At 40.0% G+C, this 19,774-nt stretch overlaps 1 protein-coding gene across 1 annotated transcript in view; it reads right to left on the bottom strand.

The window, feature by feature from the left end:
• Lnpep (leucyl and cystinyl aminopeptidase) overlaps positions 1-13,855 on the bottom strand; it is a 51,210-nt gene extending 37,355 nt beyond the window's left edge. Inside the window, exon 1 of the mRNA XM_051206095.1 lies at positions 13,774-13,855. Within this exon, the coding sequence (XP_051062052.1) occupies positions 13,774-13,792 (19 nt within the window). The 5' untranslated portion in view covers positions 13,793-13,855. The remainder of the gene's footprint in view (positions 1-13,773) is intronic.
• Between the last annotated feature and the right edge of the window lie 5,919 nt (positions 13,856-19,774).

Raw genomic sequence — 19,774 nt, 5'->3', positions numbered from 1 at the left:
CCACCTTAAAGCCATTAGAATTAAATAGAGCCTTTATGGAATTCTTGAATTGTACATTAAAAACTCAAGTATATATTTAAAAAGCATACGACAGTCATGAACCAAAAAAGAGAAACAAAAACACTAGCAAATGGGCTAATATTAAAGGAAGATGGTATAATGCTAATTATTTTTCTGTCACAGATTTTTTTCATTGTTATTGGTCACTAAGTGAATAAAAATACATCTGATAGTGAAAAAGAGTGGCTATTGTATCTGTATAGAAGCTTACTGAATTGTATATAGATTTTAGGCCTGGCTAATTTTGGTGTGCGATATTTATTAAATTCTTTTTTTTTTTTTAAAGCAGCTGTGATTTTATAGTACTTTCTTTCATACAGTCCCACCCACTACTCCGGGTTCCAGGCTTGACCTTAGGGTATGGCACTCTGGCCATCTCTGCTCATGTTAGGACTGAGTGGGTCCAAAAGGACTGTAGTCAATGCCTTTCTTCTGGAGTCTAAACACTTGAATCCTTGAATTCTTGGCCAAATACAAACCAAGTTGTAAGACCTGTGTGGGTCTTCTTCCTGAGTCCTATTCTATCCTAGGCAAATTAGAAATAGGTATACCTGCTTCTAGGCTTAAAAGACAGCTTATCAAGTATATGGGCTATGGTTTCCCTCAGGAGAAGGGTGTTTTTGTACCACAGAAAACTGAAAGAAGAAAATTATGAAATTTTGACAAGCAAGAAATAGAAACATGGACAAAAAAAAAAAAACACTTAGGAAATAGATCAAATTAGGTGACTGTAGTACAGACATGTTCAATAATTAAAGTTAAAAAAGAAACAAAACAAAACAATGAATGGACTTAACAGCAGCGGGTAATAGCAGGAAACATGAACGTGACAGGGCATTAAAAACTACCAATTTAAGGAACAAGGGGTCTTAAAGGAGGCCTAGAGATACTTCAGGGATTATGAACAGTGGCTACATTTCATCCCTACTGGACACCAACTCTTGAGATCACTGCTAAAATGGCATTTGCATCACATTAGTAGATAAATTCATTAAAAAAAAAAAACAAAACAAAACAAAGAGTTCAGAAATTCACTTTTTCCTTGGGACCAACAAACACTTAAACACTGATTTTCTTCTTCTTTTTTAAAGATGTACAGCAGTGTTAATGTAGAACCTCAGTGACTATGGATTTATATATTTTTTTATGGGTATTTCAATGTTCACATTTCATACTGACCTTCTAGGTATTTGCCAACCAGCTGCCCTGACATGAAAGATGCTACAATTGTTCCTAACACCCCTAGGGATTGGGTGTACCTAAAGCTATGCTCATTTGCCTTTATATAACAAAAAAGGTAACTTGCAGAACCCATGGGATTCACCCATAGGTACAATGGCACGTCCATGGCAAATTGGAGTCAGAGACAGAAGGATCTACCAGAAGCAGGTGGTCCAGAAAGCCTGAACTGTACAACCCAACAGAAATAGCACAATACTCTGCACAAGATGAAAAGAGATAACCGACTCCTCAAAGCTATCATCTAATTCCGCATGTAGGCTGTAGTACATGCACGGCCTCATTCACACACACATATATCATACACAATACTCACACTTTCACACAAACAGAATAGTACTAAGTAAACTTTAAAAAAAAATGTTTACGGTCTGGTGAGATGACTCAGTAGTAAAGGTCTTGCAGCCACGTCTATGACCTGAGTTTGAACCTCGTGTCTCACAGTGTGGAAGTACTGAACCAAACCAACATGCAAAGGATGTTCTCTGACCTCCATTTGCAACATCCACTCCACACACACACACAAGCATACATGTAATTAAAAATTTTTTTTCACTGAATGTTTATAGCAGTATTTTCATGAAGCAAAGAAAGAAGGAAGGAAATGGCAAAAGACTACTCATCCTTTTTATCCTTGTATCTGGGGTTGGGTACTTACAAAGGAAGAAAAAAGATTACATGGCTCTCTGAAAGCAGAAAGCAGGTAGCTCTGACTAGGCTCCTGAGAGTGTATCCCCTCATACTGGATGGCACCACAATGGCAAGAACAAAGAGGAAGACAGGAAGACAGCCAGAGCAAGGGGGTGTTAGGCTCACTTGTTCTATAACAACCCTCTCTGCAGTGCTAACTCTGGATTCCAGGAAAAGTACATTATTCCCTTCCAAGGATAGTTCCCTCAGCCACCTAAAGGCCTTCCAAAGTCCCACTTCTTAAAAGTTACATCACCTCCCAATAGCACCAAGAAACAAGTTCCCAGGAATTTGTACACCTTTGGTGGGTAAATCACTGAACAAAGCTGTTTAGCAGCAGCAGATGGGTTTTTACCTTAAATATAGAAACATTCAAAATAAAAGGAAGACAAGAAGGTTACAGAATTTTAAATAAATATTTATCCAATGTAAATTATATATATATATGTATATGTATATGTATATGTATATATGTTATTCCTGAAAGATAGAGCTTGGGAATGCGGGATATTTTTATTATGCAATTTTAATTTTATACGTAAGTGGAATAAACTTTCACACATATACAATAAACATGCTAATATAGAATGCTAGTGAATTAATGAAAAAAACAATATTGTTGGCTTAGAGAAAAATCAGGAAACTAGAACCCAGGATAGTATTTGCTATTTCTCTTTTATGGGATCTTTTATTAGGAAGCAGAATTTTATCTTTACTACTTAAATTTTTATAGTCCTTGTAACTTGGCTTAATAAATGAAATGAAGTAGAAAACCTTTGGCAGAATTTTTAATGCTAGGCCTTGGGAGGCTATGCAAACTTTGCTACTCATTACTACTTTTACAGCTCTAGAAGAGGGAATCCAAGCTAGCTAGCTTCCTTGTGGGTGGGGGAACCACATTAAAAGACATCCGGCCAACAGCCAGCAGCCATCGCCAGATTCACGAGTGAAGCTGTCTTAGAAACATCTAGTCTCAAGTCAAGGTTACAGCCAATGACTGCTTAAGAGTGACTTCAGACAAGAACAAAAGAAATACTCATCTAACCCAATCCAAATTGTTGAGCTAAAGAAATATTACCGAATAAAATGGATACCTTAAACCATAAGTTTTAGGAATTCTATGTAATAACATATGATCTCCTTATTCCTTACATAACCACCAATATTTCAGTGATCTTATTTTCTGAGGAACTCGAGGTCTACACTGAGCTACATGCCCCTGAATTAAGAACAATTTATCCCTGAAGCCAAACTTAAAACACACTGCACATACCAGTTTACAGTTCCATGGAACACCTGAGATGGCAATGCATTGCAGGGCCTCAGACTCAACTCAGAAACAGGAAAGAACAGAACATTTGTCATTAGAACAATCATTTTCTACACAAAAACTCCTGAATACAGATGTGGGCTTTTCATCCTAAGCCTAAGGGGTTTGATGTGTATAATTTATCAACAAGACTATCTTACCACCCTACAAATGATGGTGAGGCAATAAGACAGACTTTCATTCTCTCTCATTAAAATTAAGAAATTAGAACTGGACATGGTGGCATACACCTCTAACCCCAGCACTTGGAAAGCAGAGGCAGATGAATCTCTGAGTTTGAGGCTACTCTGGTCTACAGAGTTAATTCCAGAACACCTGGGGCTATGGAGAGAAATCCTGTCACAACAACAAGAAATAAACAATCATCTAGAGTCTCCTGAACTGAAACTTCAAGTTTGCTGTTAGAAAACTAAGTGCTGTTGTAAGAAAGCAAACATTGGGATCTTAAATAAGCCTTTAAAGAGAACCCTAAGAATTTTCATGCATAAAACAATTACATTTGTTGAAAGCTATTTACTAAAAATGACTGGAACATTTTTATAAATAATTATTTTTATTTTTCAGATTGTAATTACATTATTCTCCCTTTTCCACTCTTCCCTCCAAACCTTCCCATGTACCATCCCTATTCTCTTTCACACTCATAGCCATTTTCTGTCATTGTTGACTAACATATATGTATGTATGTATACACACACACACACCTACATATAAAAATACAACCTGCTCAGTCAGTAAACTTTAAATTCTTTACTGGAAGATGGAAGTGAAACAATTCACTCCACGCAGGCTTAGCAGAGTAATTGTGAAAGCAACCACTTTCTCAGAGTCACAGGAAATGGTTAAGCAACCTCAGAGCACTCATTTGTTTTTGTATCACAAATATTTTTAAAACTATTTTCAAGTAATAAGATATCTTAGAATTGTCCAAGTATTCACAAATGCAAGCAAGTCCACTATTGCATTATAAGTTACTGCTGTTTGAGATATTCTTATTCCTTTTTCAAAAAGCAATGGAAACTCATATTTTAATACTTTTATACCAAAATAGACTTAAAATCTAATCAGAAAAATAAAAATCACAGTAAGAGTCAAACTTACAGGTAAAAACTAAACAACAAAGTTCAATACCAATCTAAGACAAAACAAACCAGAAATGAGGGGTGGATTCGTATCTTTAGAGAATGCTCATCTTATCATTGCTGATATTTTTTTAGAAAACTAAACTCTGTTATTTCTTTTCCTCCTATACTACTTGTTGATTTCTGGTATAATCAAGTAAGTATCTGAGTGAGATACTATAATCTAATGTTTACTAAGGGATAGATAAAGCTCCACAAAATTCTTAAATCTCTTTAGAAAATCTTTTAATTACATATCACTATTTTCCATTTCTTTTTCTTTCATATGCCTCATTACAATTAACAACTTAAAGTTCATAGAAAACCATTCCACATTGATTTTGCTGTTTAGTTTTCTTTAGACAGGGTTTCAGTCTTGGCTCAGGCTAGCCTTGAACTATGTACTCTATGGCTGGCCTCAATCTTGTAGTGATAATTTTTGCTTTGACCTTGGCCAAGATTATTAGTGCTGAGAACATGGTATGAGCCACATGCCACGGAGAATTCAGTAGAGAAATCAATCTTCATACTATCACATATCACAATATACATTTCAACAATCTATAGGAATTACTTTTGTGGCTCTATGCAGTAACTAAGGTATTGTTTGTGCTGTGTTCTCAAGGGTTACCTGATTTTTATCATTAGATTAACATCAAGATAAAAATACCCTCCATTTGTTCATCTTGGGTAGTCAGGGGTAAATTTCATGCTTTCATGCCTGAGCTCAAACTTAACTAATGAATTTACTACTCCTTCCGTTATATTACTGATATCCTTGCCTCTTCATGGCCTTGCTACAACACACAGGTTCACCTTCTTTAATCTTTTCATAATCATCCATTATCAAAGGTTGTGTGAGACCTGCTCATGCCTTCTTAACTCTGTAGGATATTAGAAAATTTGGGTTTAAAAGCGAAGTATAATTGGTTGGGCATAATAAATCTTTCTCTGTCCTGCCAGCTAGCTCCTAAATAATGACACAGAGACTTATTAATTATGAAAGCTCAGCTTTAGCTTAGGCTTGTTTCTAATTAGCTCTTATAACTTAAATTAACCCATTTCTCTCCTCCTGCATGTCCTACTTTCTCTGTATCTGACTGGCAACTCCCACCCTTCCCAGAATACCCACCTACACCTCCTGCCTAGATATTGATCAGTTAGCTCTTTATTAAACCAATTACAATGACATATTTTTTACATAGTGTAATCAAATATCTCATAACAGTTGGGGACCGATTTTGTAACATTCTAATAAAGGGCAAAATGCCCCATTCAAGTCCCTACAAAACCCCACAGTAGCACAAGAAGAACTGATTTAACCATACAACTTAGGCCTCAAAGGGACAACAGTTCTCTAGCTATGGAATAAGTACAGAAGACAAGAAATGGAAAATTAAATATTGGGTCACTTTCCAACTTCGACTTCAAAATGTTTTCAGAAAAAGAAACAACCTACCCACCGCCATATCATATTCCACCTCTCAACCACTGAGACAGTGTTTTATTAGATACTGTCTTCTCTCTATAAAGCATAGGACCTGAAGCTCAACAAAGGCCAATAAATGCATTTCACTGAAAAGGGAAGTTAAATGAACAAATAAGAATGTTTTAAGCAGGTCATGGCAGCTCATACATGTAATCCTAGCACACAGGAAACAGGATTGCTACAAGTTTGAGGCAAATCTGATCTAGACTCCAAGTTCTAGGCCAGCCAGAGCTACACAGTGAAACCGTCTTCCGAACAACAAACAAAAACATCATTTGCTATAGAAAAACTTCTAGGAAAAGGGAGAGGAAAGACAGACAGACCTCCAAATTAAAAGAATACAAATAAAGTTTTTTGAAGTAATCTTAATTTAAAAAAAGCCACTCAATAAATATTCAACATGTTTGGAACACTGTTAGATGACAATTAGAGTAACAAAGTAGACATAATTGTGAGTCTGTTTGTTTGAGACAAGGTCTCAGTGGGTTGCCTTCAAACTAGAGATTCTCCTGCCTCAGCCACTGAAGTGCTAGGATTATAGAGATATGTTTCATGTTCAACTAAAAATTATATTTTTATGTATGCTGTAATGAATGCTTCCTGTATGAATAACTGAATCAGATTTAATGTTTTTAACTTTTGTTTTTCTAATTATCTTGCTTCTTTTGAAGCTGTGACCATATTTGTGAAAACAGTTTCACATTATAGAACCAAATGGCCTTAGGATCTGCTCTTATGGAAGGGTGGAGGATTGCATGATAACAATTTTCCAAGCTTTTGTAGCTCATCACCAAATTTTCAGAACTTATAATGTAAACTTTCTAAGATTTTTGTAATTATACTTTAATTCTATATAATTCACATTTCTTCTACTATTCCAGATACTTTAACCTCTGAAGGTCAAACGAAGTATTGGATATAGTGGTATCATTTCACAATGGATTTCATGTATTCTGAAACATGCCATCCTACATATAAGCACTCTCTTTTCTGAGATCAGAGCCCATAGAAATAGAGTTCTGGCTGAGGAACAGGAGAATACACTTACAAATATCAATAATGGGCTCTATAAGCTCTAACATTTCAATATAAACAATAAACATATCAGAAAATATTTCTAATCTCTGATTTTACCAAGTAATTATTTTGCAGATAATTTGTTGAAATACTTTTTTGTGATAAATCTCTGAAACACTTTCCAACTTAAATCACTAAATCAGTAATTTCTCACCAATTTACAACCATATAGGATAGTTTTTTGTTTAACCCATTAAAAGTACTGTAATTAAAAAGCTAAGATTGTAACCACATTTTTTAAACTAATCAATCACTGCTATTCTATTACATAAACTAGACAAGTGAATTCTTCCCCTTTGGTATTTCAATATATAATATTTTAGTATTTCTAAAACTGACAATTAATTGAAACATAAACATGTGCTCACCTGCAATGAACAACTAGGCTGGAACAAAGCTAATAGCATCATAGTAAAGTTGTGCTTATTCTACTTCAAGACTGTCTTATTTAGACTCAATGACTTTTCTTTATGCTACCACCTAGCGGAAATTTTACGAAGCCTCTCAGAAATCACTGTATAAGTAAAGCTGATGTATAAAAGAATAATACACTTCTCATCCCCACTAAGTAGCACCCAATCCTTTATGCTTATCCTAAACTGTCTTCTTAATCTAGCCACCCACTCTAGATACTGATGAGACACTATGAGTGACCCCCAAGGGCTGACACAGCATCCAGTTCAAAGACCAGAAAAATTACTGCTAAGTATATAGATAGGCCAACCCAAGATCCTATATAGCATCTTGGAAAATCTAGATAGACCAGTTCTTCCCACCAACTCTCAAGGGCCATAGCAACTTTCCCTAACCAAACTATAGACTCTTTTTGGTAACCAAAACTGGATAAGCATTATACTATGTACATATCATTGTATCAATACCCATTTAAATAATAGTCTTTTAGGCACTTAGCTCTCCCCTGTCTGTACTAATAAACTCCGTGCAAGTTTTCTCAATCCTAGGATGATGTAATGCTTTTTGATGATGAATGTTCTGACAGTTGTTTTAAAGTAAGTTTTAGCTGTAAGAAACACCATGCCCCCAGCTGGAGTGATGACTAAATGAGTAAGAACGCTTGCTGTGCAAGAATGAGGATCTGAGTTTGACTCATCAGAATCATTCCTCCTTCTGAAAAAGCTGGACCTGGCCACGTGTGCCTCTCACTCTGTAGGAAGTAAGACAGGAGGATCCCCAGGATCCTGTCAGCCTAGCCATAAAACACAGTGAGTTCTAGGTTCAGGGAGAGACCATCTCAAGAGAAATAGGGCAGAAACTAATAAAGGATAGAAACATGTGCACTTTCACATGCACGTGAGCGCGCGCGCACACGCACACGCGCACACACACACACACACACACAAACACACACACACACTTGACCATAAGACCAATGGCCTCCTCTACATCAAGAATTTCCTTTATTACACTTGAGACACTTGCCTGGGAAACACTTCCATGAGCATCACTTGCTATAGGAAAAGGAAATAAACCAACCCAAGGAGGTAACTTCTCATTGCATTTTCCTTTCTCCTACTCCCTCAATTGAAACTTTCCCCACAGAAGCATGAGGAAGATTTGTCTAACTCCCCTCATCAGTTGGCCTCCTCCAGTAGAACCCTCTACATGAGAAAAGTTTAGACACCCCCACCACCATCTGCAGAAGTACAGATAACTGAGTCAAATTTTGTTTCAGTGACTACATTCTGGAAATATGTGGAATGCCCAGGCCTTTCATTAAGCATTACATATGAGAAGAAAAAAGAACTTCAAAGGGTCTCCTATAATTAAACTTAATACTCCATTGTTTTTAGAAACTTCTTTGGAAGCCTCAATTTTAGTTGGCAAGTGGCTTGGTTCCTAGTTTAGATGCTAAGGTTGAAATTAAAATCAATTGACTATTTGTTCAACCATAAGCACCAATAACAAAGTGAAACAAACCAAACAATAAGAGCAAAAAACAAACAAACAAACAAACAAACAAAAAGATTGCTATCATGGTAGAAAAAGGGTGACTGTAGTCTTGTCTATATTTTGTTTTCTTCAAATCCAGAATATTCTGGACATTAAATAGCCCTACCTTAAAGTGACTGACTAGAAGAAAAGAAAGTAGTACAGTTAAATTCCTAGCAAATGCTTTCTATTTCCTGCCAGTACCTTCATTCCTTGATGATGACCCTGTCATGGACCTAACAACCTTTACTGTTGTGACTTTCAATGCTCCACACAAGAGCAACAAGTAACACTCTCTATAAAGGTCACTAAACATAAAAGGAGTTATGACACCATAAAGGCTCCAAAATTTCCCATCATTTATATTCCTGGTTTCCATATTAATGGAAAATGTACCCATGGGAGGGGGTGGATCGGTCCTTACCAAAAGCTCAACTTCAACCCCATACTATTTTCCAGACACCAAGTAACTAACAGAACAAAGCTGCACCACACACATCTTAACTGACAGAAACCATAGTCTTAATCTGGCATTATCCTAGAGTCCATGGTAACCTTGGTTAAGTTTTGGAGAAGATAAAAAAAAGATATTGTGAAATGCAACCTTATTAGTGACAAATGTTATATGAACAGAGTAGAAAAACAATGAGTATTTCTCTCACAAGTGAAATATTATCTTATGCCAAGTTGCATTGCCTTGCCTTTTCTATATTTATACATTTCTATACTAGCATGAAAACAAAACTAAATTATTTCAATCCATTTATTATTTGGGTTAGCATTATTTGACGATAGGTTTGTGAAATGTAGCAGAAAAACTATCTCTAAAGTGACCATTTTAAAAGAGGCTGTGTGACTAATTTACTGAGCAGGAAATCACTGGATTTTCTATATAACTCCTTTTCTTTTTGGTTCTATCTCTTTCAGATTTGAGCTCTCACAGATCACATACAGAAAAATAACAATCATTGCTATAACATTTCCTAAAATATGCTGTTTTTGATTCTGTCTTAAGACATTTGAAAATTAACACATAATAGCAAAGAATTTTGCTAACACTGCCTCCTAGTTTAAACTGGACTACTTTCTAGCTACACGTTCTGCCTAATTTTTATGCTAGCTAGCAGTTGATTTCTTTGGTGGTTGTTTTTTGAGGCAAGGTCTCACTTCTCGGCCCTGGCTAGCCTGGGACTTGCTATGTCAACCTCGATGGCCCAGAAATCATAGAGGTCAACCTTTGTCTATCTGAGTGCTGGGATTAGAGGCATGGGCCATCATTCCTGGCTAACCCTTAATTTCTATATCTGATTTCCCCAAATGAAATTTAAAAGATAAGGCAGAATGAGAAAACACGCACATACAAATTAATTCATATTCCATTAAAGAAAAACTTTAATGAGTTTTCTTTCAATGAAGTAATTCACCACAGAACAGAAGAAATGCATAGGCTATACTATAAACTTGTTTTTAGAGATATATAAATCTATAAAACAACTGTTGCCGGGTAGTTGTGGTGCATGCCTTTAGTCCCAGCACTTGGGAGGCAGGTGGATCTCTAAGTTCAAGGCCAGCCTGGGCTACAAAGTGAATTCCAGAACAGCCAGGACTGTTACACAGAGAAAGCCTGTCTTGAAAAACTGTTAAAAACAAACAAACAAACAAACAAAAAACAAAAAACCTGTTATTTATAGGATTAAAAAGATGGCATCACAATTTTATACTGATTTACAACTTATACATAATTTGTTTTCAAGACTTTCCATTTTAAAAGCTGAAACATTTACCTAAAAATAAATATGCTCAATTCTGAAAGACACGAAGTCTTCCTTGTTTGATTATGCACCAGAAAACACTAATAAAATGATTTGTATGGAGGCGATATATAATTCATATAAAAATGACAACCTCTACTGGGCTTTTTGTCATATCACCTCAATCTATCAATGATTTTCCAACCACAAGATTAACTTGTAATCACACCATCTGTTAGCAAAACACACACTACATAATAACAGGAAATTAATTATTCCCTATGTTTGTAAAATCTGTATTTGTTTATTTGACAAACCTCCCCCTAAACTGTCTTTGAGTATTTCTAGTAGCTTCAAAATACAGTCAGAGATTTACAGACCTGACCCTGGACCTCCTCAACCAGATTTTGCAATTGAACCTCAGCTTTTAGCATGTCTTAACACAAACTTATGAAATATCCCAAATAAATGAGGATAAAGGCACATGGACATCAAATAATTGGCTTTCTTAATTTAATATCTCTCTCAGAAAACCAAGTTTCCATCAACTTTCTGTGGTGCTGGGAAAGAACCAAGTCACTACTCCTACTAAAGTTTTCACCTAACCCTGCTGAACAAGATGAGGCAGCTACTATCAAACCAATCTTAAATACTAGTCAGCACATTCCTCTACCCATAAAAAGTCACCAGAGAACCAAAGCCAGACCCGTCTTCAGTGTGGTAACAGTCCCTCTCAAGGTCAAGGCCAAAAATATTTCCTGAGTCAAATAGGAATTCCTGGCACTAAAGTTCATCCTTATAGGCCTTTTCTAGAAACATGAATTTTAAATAAGTTCCAACAGTGAACTGGATAGATGAACAAAAGATATTTAACACATGAGTCCATTACATTACTTTAGGCAGCTGGATGGGCTCAAGAAAATGAGCCACACCAGCAGCACATTTCACAGAAAATAGGGACATTACAGAAAACACTACAGAAATCACTGAGTACTGGAGTCTGGAATGACAAGACTAAATTCATTTATTTTACAAACTTGTACGTTGATGAATGAACTAATGATAGTATTTGAAGGAAGCCCTGGGTAGCATACAAATGAGCAAGATTTACTAAAAGAGGGTCAATTTATAACAAAAGCCAATATTAAACTTGATAAATCATTCAATCACATTCTAAGATGATAACATAGTCTGTAAAGAGACTACCTATAGAATTACATGGACTTGTTAGGCACTCAAAACAGCTAAATACTAAAACGTAGTTTCCATTATATATTATATTTGAAGACACTAGAAAATTCTATAGCAAAAACTTTCAAAAGTTTTGAAGTAAGTACCTAGTCCACCTTAAAAACTTCAAAGCCCCTTAAGTTAGCAGTATCCCAGGTGTTGACTTTATAGGTTGTAGTTCCTATTTTCCTTATGAAAGGCGGATGAGTAAGACCACATTAACTCAAATGACATATTGCCAACTAGTCTCCAGCATCAACTGTGAAAATCTGGTAGGCAGAAAAGAATTAGAAATCCAACTTCCTCTATGAAAGTTGAGCCTTTGCTTCTTTGTTTTTGTTTGTTTGTTTGTTTTGTTCTCTAGGATTGTTCACTATCCTCCCAAATGATACAATTTGCAAATATACCTAAAGGAGGATAGTCTATGGGAGGAGAAAAGATTTTAACTTTAAGGTCTGAGAATGTACTTAAATTCTGTAGGGGGATGGTTCAGTAAATCAACTAGCTGTAAACCTAAGTGAATGACTCATTCTTGTTTTCATTTGAATGAAATTTAAAATCCTACAAACAAGGGGGCTCCAAGAATTCTGCCTAGAAGAAAGAAAACGCCTTCAAATATCAATTTGCAAGGACCTAATCCTGTTAAGCATATTTTACCTCCAAGAATTAGATGGTCTTGCTTAATTCTCTGGGAAATTTTTACCATACTATTCTTAGAGCTTTGGTAATAACAAATAGAACACAGAAGAGAAAAAAAAAGTTAAGAGTTAAAGCTGTCATCATTAAGCCTAATTAAATATTGTAGGGAGAAAGATGGCAGTAGATTAAAGCATTCTAAATTAGGGAAAAGGAGAATATGAGTAGGTCACAGCCTCAAGAATAAAGTTAAAGTACACAACTAAGTCGGGCAGGAGAGTGGATAATAGGCAATGTTTTCCCACCCCACGCCCATCCCACCCCTGAAGTGGCAACCAAGTCACCCAAACATTAATACACTGATCTCCTATTAATTTGATTTTTCTACCTGTCTGAAGTAACCACCCACACCGGAAATGCATGCCAACTATAAAATGGGCCCTCCAATTTCAGAATGTCCTATCATGTATTAGCAGTTTTCCTACTTTACATCATATAAAGTGGTGAGACATCCAACCTCTACTTGTGACTCCAGCACTTCTGGCCCAGACAAAAACAGTGGAGCGAAAGGCCTTGGCTGTTTTCTGGACATAGGTTGTTTTGACTTTTACCCCCTGTCACTTAAATGATATAAGCATTGATATTCAAAGGGTCTCCCACTGGGAGAGTAATAGTTCAGCTGCTTCAGCAGCTGAGAGAAAGGTGGCAATATGGGGCGGCACCTTCGCCGCACACAGAACCAGCCATTCTCGGGTAAGTTTCCTTCCCTGCGGTGCACTAAACCACGCTGCCAGCCCCGCGGCCCCACCCCGCCCTATTACGGAAAAGCATGCCAGCAGCTCGCTGAAGGACGGGCGGACAGCTCCGGGCACGCAGCACGAGTTGGCTTTCTCCCGGGCGCCGCTTCTCCGAGCGGTGGCCGCCTCCCCCGGAACGAACACGGTTGCCAACTTCGCGGCCGCCAGCTCCTCGGCGCGAGCATCCCAAACTTTGTCGCTGCCTCACCCGGCAGCTCGGTGCGGGTCCCCGGGAGCAGGCTGACCTTCACGCCCGCCCTAGCTGCCCCTGGCCCCTGTGCCGCCCCCGGCCCTGCTGGGAAACCCAGGGCGGGGACGCCCGGCAGCCCGACCCCCGTGCCACAACCGACCCCCCCCCGGACCCCGAGAGCCCGGTAATCCGCGTCTCGGGCTAGCCACTCACCATTGGTAAAGGGCTCCATCTTCGCCCCGCCGCGGGTCCTCACGAGCCAAGCTTCCTACTACGAGAGCTGAAGCGGCCCTGCCAACTGAGCATGCCCAGCGAGGCCTCCGAGGACTGCCGGGGAGGAGGTGCTGCGAGAGGCGGCGCCGCTCCCCCGCGCCGCAACAACACCTTCGTTCCGGGTTTTCGCAACTGCTGCAAAATTGACCCAGGGCGACGTGAACGCCGAGCACAGCTCAACCCCTGGCCGACTCCGCCGAGAAGAGGCGGGAGAGGGCGGGGCCGGGGCGGGGCTTGCAGAGGCCCCGCCCCCAGCGGCATACTTGCGCGCGCGCGCGCGCGCCCCCCCCCTCCCCGGAGCTCTCGGAGCCGCAGAGCTGTATCCCTGTTGCAACAACTGATGCACCTACTGCGTTCGGCTGTGTTCCGGGTGCAACAACCCCTGTACAGAGCCCATAATCGCGGCCTTGAGGGGCTGTCGCTAAATTCGCGGTCTGAAAGCTGGGCAGGGCCGGGGAGCGTCGGTCTCTGCCGCAGGCTAGACCCCCGGGAAGCTCTCTTCCTAACCGCCCGAGCCAGCCCTGCGGCGCTTGTCAGCAGGACTTCCTTCCAGAAGAGCGCCTTGCTGCAGCCCCTGCAAAATGCCCGCTGCAAGGGAGGGGCTCCGCCTAGTTCTGTGGGCTTTTTTTTTTTTTCCCCCTCAGGGCTGGGCTTGGAGATGAGAGCGCATGATAAAACCCGGCGCGGTATACAGGACCGGGCGCAAAGAGGTGTGGGCAGAGAGGCCCTGCCATCCTAGTCCGGTCGTGACTCGACACCTGCGACTTCCTTGCTCACAACCATCGCCCCGGTAGAGCCAGACCAGAGGGAGCTAAATTTCCCCTTTCCCCCCCAGGACTAGAGCCATTGCCTCGGCCCCGAGTCCCCATTGTTTCCCGTGCCAAATCAAGGCAGCCCCCACTAGCCCAGGAGACCCTTAGAGACCGTGTGGCCGAGAACCCCTGGGGAGGCTCTCTAGGGCGTTTGCTCGTCCCTTTCCGACTGCGGGGTGCCAGCACCCGGCGATGTGGCCTCAGTCCCTGTGGCCTCAGTCCCTCCCAGCCGCAGTCACAGCTCCCCCTGCTCAACCCCCCAACCCCAACTCCTGCCCGCGCACAGCCCAGGCCCCTGTGGCGACTTGGCTCGGCCTTGGGCCTCATTGCCCTTGCCAACTTCTCCCAGGCTGTCAACCCTGGCGTCTGGTGCAAACAAACATGGGCTTGCACAAACATCTTGGGCAAAAGACGGGTGGAAGCGATGTTCCACCGATAAGGAAATACGAATTACGTTCAAAGAAGCAAAACCGAAGTGCAACTCCACTCCTGGTTTACAAAGTCCTATGAATACCACCTGTACTTAGAGCGACCCCTTAACTTGCCGGCCCTCTGCTGGCCCATGAGGCCTTCATGAGGTTCCTAGACATTGCCAAGTAGCCATTCTTTTATGAAAGTTCCTTTCAAAACTGTTCCACAGTTAGGTGTTTTGTTTGCTTACTTCTTCCAGTCATTTTCTTAGCTCAAATGTCACCCCTGCTGAGAGTCCTCAGGCCACACACCTAAAATAGCAACAAGCACAGTAGACTAATGATTTTTCCTGTGGTTTTCTTCGGAGCACTCACAAACTGTCACAAAGCTTATTGTTTATCAACCTTCCTCTTAACAATGCAACTCCTGTGGGACAGCCTTTTGCCTTTTCTTTTTAGGGCTATGTGTCCTAATTTCTAAATATTTTAAATAACTACACCATAGTGTCTAGAATTCTAATTTACTACCCCATATTGAAATCTTTACAGTGAATGTCTTTATATTGATTGTCTCCGATGGGTTTGTTTGTGGTCAATACAGAGAAAATGTCCATCACATCACGTCTCAGCGCTGCTTCCGTCTTTGTTTTGCTCCTGTCTTTTTACCCTGTGAAAGACAGGCTGAGCCCTTAGGCTGTTCCTGGTCTCAGAGCAATTCAGAACCAAAAATAGAAAGTGAAGCACAGGAACTCTTGTTTTAGTGGATTCTATTGAAATGAGCCTGGTTCACTTTGGTATTGCTTAAATAAGAAACTCCTCTCTTATTAGGTCATTTTATTTTTGTTGCCAGAGCACTCGGTAGCAGAGATATTTAAAAATCCACAGCTTGTTAAATCACCTGTAAGCTTACAGTCTATCATGCTTTTAAGTGTGAATCACATTATCTTGGGTTTTGTTTTAAATGTTTCTGGTTCTGAAGACTTTGTGGTAAAGTGTTTCACAATTTGCATTCCTAAATTTGAGAGAACCAAGAGATGTCTTTGATAAGGAGGCTATCTCTTTACCAGCCTCTTGCATATCATCTCTACTATTCAGGAATAGAGAAACAAAGGCACTGAGGACCATTTAGCCTTAGGACTTTGTTTTGAAAGCAAATAGTAAATAAAATCAACATATTTCAGAATCCTTCCTAACCTTATAGGAGTAATAGTGAATTTTGTTCTGTCAAATACTGTTTTATATTTGACTTTGCAAAGTCTTTTTGAGGTAAAACCCTGGATAACTAACATTTGTTTACAAAGAAAAGAGTGGGAGCATAAATTATTACAGCCATTATGGTATAGGAAGCATGTGTATAATTTAAAAACTGATCTCTCCAGGATCCCTGGAGAAAAATGGTGCATTAACACAGATATGTGTGAAAGACAGAGAACAAGAAGCCATATGAGCCTCTCCCAAAAAATTCAAGTGTTTATATAGGAGGCTAGTTTGTAGATTTAGTTTAAAAATGCCAATCAAGTGCATTTTGGGTGGCTAAGGCTTCAGCCAAATCACCTGATAGTTGATCCACTGTGCTTGCAGTATTTACAGATTGGGAAAAGGCTATCATAGAAACTTGCTTCAGTGACGGAGGCGGCACTGGCAGCCGTAATCCCGAAATCTCCTTTCCTCTTTGCTGCACACCTGGGGTATGTGGCCCATGAAAGCTTTTACTTCATATGTCCAGAAGCTAACCAGTCTGCAGACCTGCTGAGAACAATTGAAACTTCCTCCAAAATTAGTAGCATTAGTTACAACAAAAAGAAGGGAACCAGAATACAAGTGCCTGAGATGAAGGTGAAATTCTTGTCCTTTGGACCAAAGTGTAAATTTATAGCCGCTTGACCCACTATAATTAGTGGTCAGGAAAAAGGGCCACATAGAGCTACTAGACCCGCAGGTATCATAATGGGTAGGTTCTTGATGAAGGTCCATCGGACCTTCTTTCTGGCTGCTACAATCACGGCCCCTTCCCCATATGGTGAATCAGACACTCAGGCACCCAAACAGGGTTATCTGCATTTTGTGGAAAGACACAAACTGACCCTTGGGCCCATACTAGAACTGGGTCAGGGCTGCACCATTGTCCATTTGTGACATTCTTCCACATAACTGAGCCATAGTCAGATGACCAAGGGTGCCAATGCCTGTCAGCAGCAGATCAAGCAGCACCATTAATAGTTAAAAAAAATTTAAATATAAACATCACCCCACCTAGGAGCCAGTGCAAATTCAGACCTCCAGGCTATAGAAAACTGATTGGTCTATAAAGCACTAGCTTGGATGGTTTAAATTGATTGGCCTGCACAGCGCAGCTCCTGAGGCTATGAGATGATTGGTTTACGATGTGCAAGCTTTGTTGTAACCCTAAAAAAAGCTGTCTCAATTCTATACTTGGGGTCCTCAGTCCTCTACCCCTGCGTGGCTTATGACTGTGGACCCCAGTGCACTTGGAATATAAAAGACCTCATGCTTTTGCATCAAGACCGCTTCTCATGAGTGATCTGGGGTATCACCTTTCCTGAGTGGGAGCTTGAAGGTCCATGTTCTATGGGTCTTTAGAACTCTGCACATAGGCGACAATTCTTAACTATATTAATAGCTTGGTCTCTAGTAATTTTAAAATAGAATTTAAGTGACTCTGCATTAAGGCGGAAGGTTGTTGTATGAGCTTTGCAGGCTGCTTCATAACCAGACACTCTCATCATCATAATGGCACTATCTGTTTTAGCATTAAAACTGGCAATGACATTTCCTTCAATCAAAGGCCCGGGCAAATAAGAATGCGCTCAGAGATGTCTTTAAAAAGTCCTAATGATCTCTGTCATTTATTTTACTTTATGGCAATGAATTCTTTAGCTGTCTTGTTTTCATTCCGGTGCCCTGTCTTGTCAATAGAGCCACTAATTGCCCACTGAGCATTTCCTTAGAGTTACTGGCACCCATCCGTCAATACACCCTCATTCACTTACTTTGCCGGCTGGCTTCCGAGGACGATCTCTTGAGGTGGTCCTTTGTTTCCATGATCTCGGTGGGACCACCACTTGTAGTGCCCCTGCCCTACCATCTGTTCCATGAATCCAGTGAAGGCCTAGAGGCTGAAATAAAGAGACAAGACAGTGGGTCATTCGTTCAATGGCAATGTCGGAACTCTAAATGCCAAATGCCGTTTATTGAGGGGATGGAACAGGCTTAAATACTTACTTACAGCATAGTGGAAAATCACAGGATGTATGAGGAATAACAGGAATAACAAGGTGTGTGTTGTCACAAGCTGTGTGTTATCAAAACAGGAAGAGTACCAACAACAGCTTTGGGGCAAGGAGTTCCAGCCAACAGCTTCAGGCTTGCTCAGGGTGCCTTGGGGGTCCATGCAGGGCCCTACACTACACAGGGAGAGTAAGTAGGAGGAGGAATTTAAATTCAGGGAAAGAAGAAAAAAAAAAGAGATGCCAGGGAGACTCCAGGGATCAGCCATACAAGGAGGGAGAAAGCAGAAAAGTAGAACATACAGAATAAAAGAAAGGTAAATAAAAGCCCCGAGACAAAACATAAGATGAATAGAAACAGGTTAAATTAAAAGAGCTAGTGGGACATGCCTAAGTGAAGGCCCATCATTCTTAATAAGAAAGAATGTCAGATGAGAGTACATAGATTATATATACATAGTCCTTGGAAAGGCAGAAACTGAAATTGACAGTCTATGTTCTAAACCAGTGTATTGGAGATTTCTAGATATTACCCACACCCATAAGAATGCTATCCATAAATGAAAATTAATTTATATTCCCTGTCAAATGTGCACACATTTGAAAGTTATTTGTTTTGCAATGTTGCATAAATAAAAGATGCTGCTTCCTGCCAAAGGAAGAATGGTCATTGTGGGATTACCCTCGACTCTAGGTTCTGGAGTCCGTACTTCACTGCTCCTGTAACCCATTGGCTGCACACAAACTGCACTGACTGGTTGCATTTGAAGTTATATAAAAATGTTTAAATATTTATAAAAGCAGAATAATCCAAAATAATTCTTGTAGAGTTCTGATATTGGCAAGAAGATTTATCCAATATTAAAAATAGTTTATCAGGAAGAAATAGCTATTTACTAGTTCAGGTGCTTTGAACAACAAAATTCAAAGCCCCTGTACCAAAATAGTTTACAAGATAAGTGTTAAGTTTCAAACCCAGGACAAACAGCTGAGGTAACTATTTCACATGTGAAAGCAGCTCTGGCTGCCAGGTTCTCCCAGCATCCCTCAGTCCCTAACTGCGACAGGGTATGGCTGGCATACCCAGACCCTTACCCTGAACTTTCCAGCTCAGGGGTTGTGTTGCCCTTCCCCCAGAGTCTCTTCCCTATATAATCCAGACATTTTAGTTACCTGCCCCTGTTTATACCTTTGGCCTCCTGGCTATTGCACCTGGTTCCTTTCTCTCCCATCTCCCTTCTCCTGTTCCTCTCTGACATGGTTCAACTCAGTCGAACCATGTCCAGACTGGACTCTCCCAGATGTCTCTGTTGTTGCCTCTACCCATGCTCTATGCTTTCCTTTTAATCTACAATAAACTTTCTTCTCCACCATAGCTAGGAGTAGTCATGTCCTTTCCTTTCCCTTTTATTCTTTATCTTTCTTTCTGCCTTCCTTCCTTTCTTTCTTTTGTTCAACAATAAAATTTGTC

The sequence above is a fragment of the Phodopus roborovskii genome, unplaced genomic scaffold (assembly GCF_943737965.1).
Source record: "Phodopus roborovskii unplaced genomic scaffold, PHOROB, whole genome shotgun sequence".
Classification (NCBI taxonomy): domain Eukaryota; kingdom Metazoa; phylum Chordata; class Mammalia; order Rodentia; family Cricetidae; genus Phodopus; species Phodopus roborovskii.
This window is presented reverse-complemented; position numbering and strand designations above follow the sequence as displayed.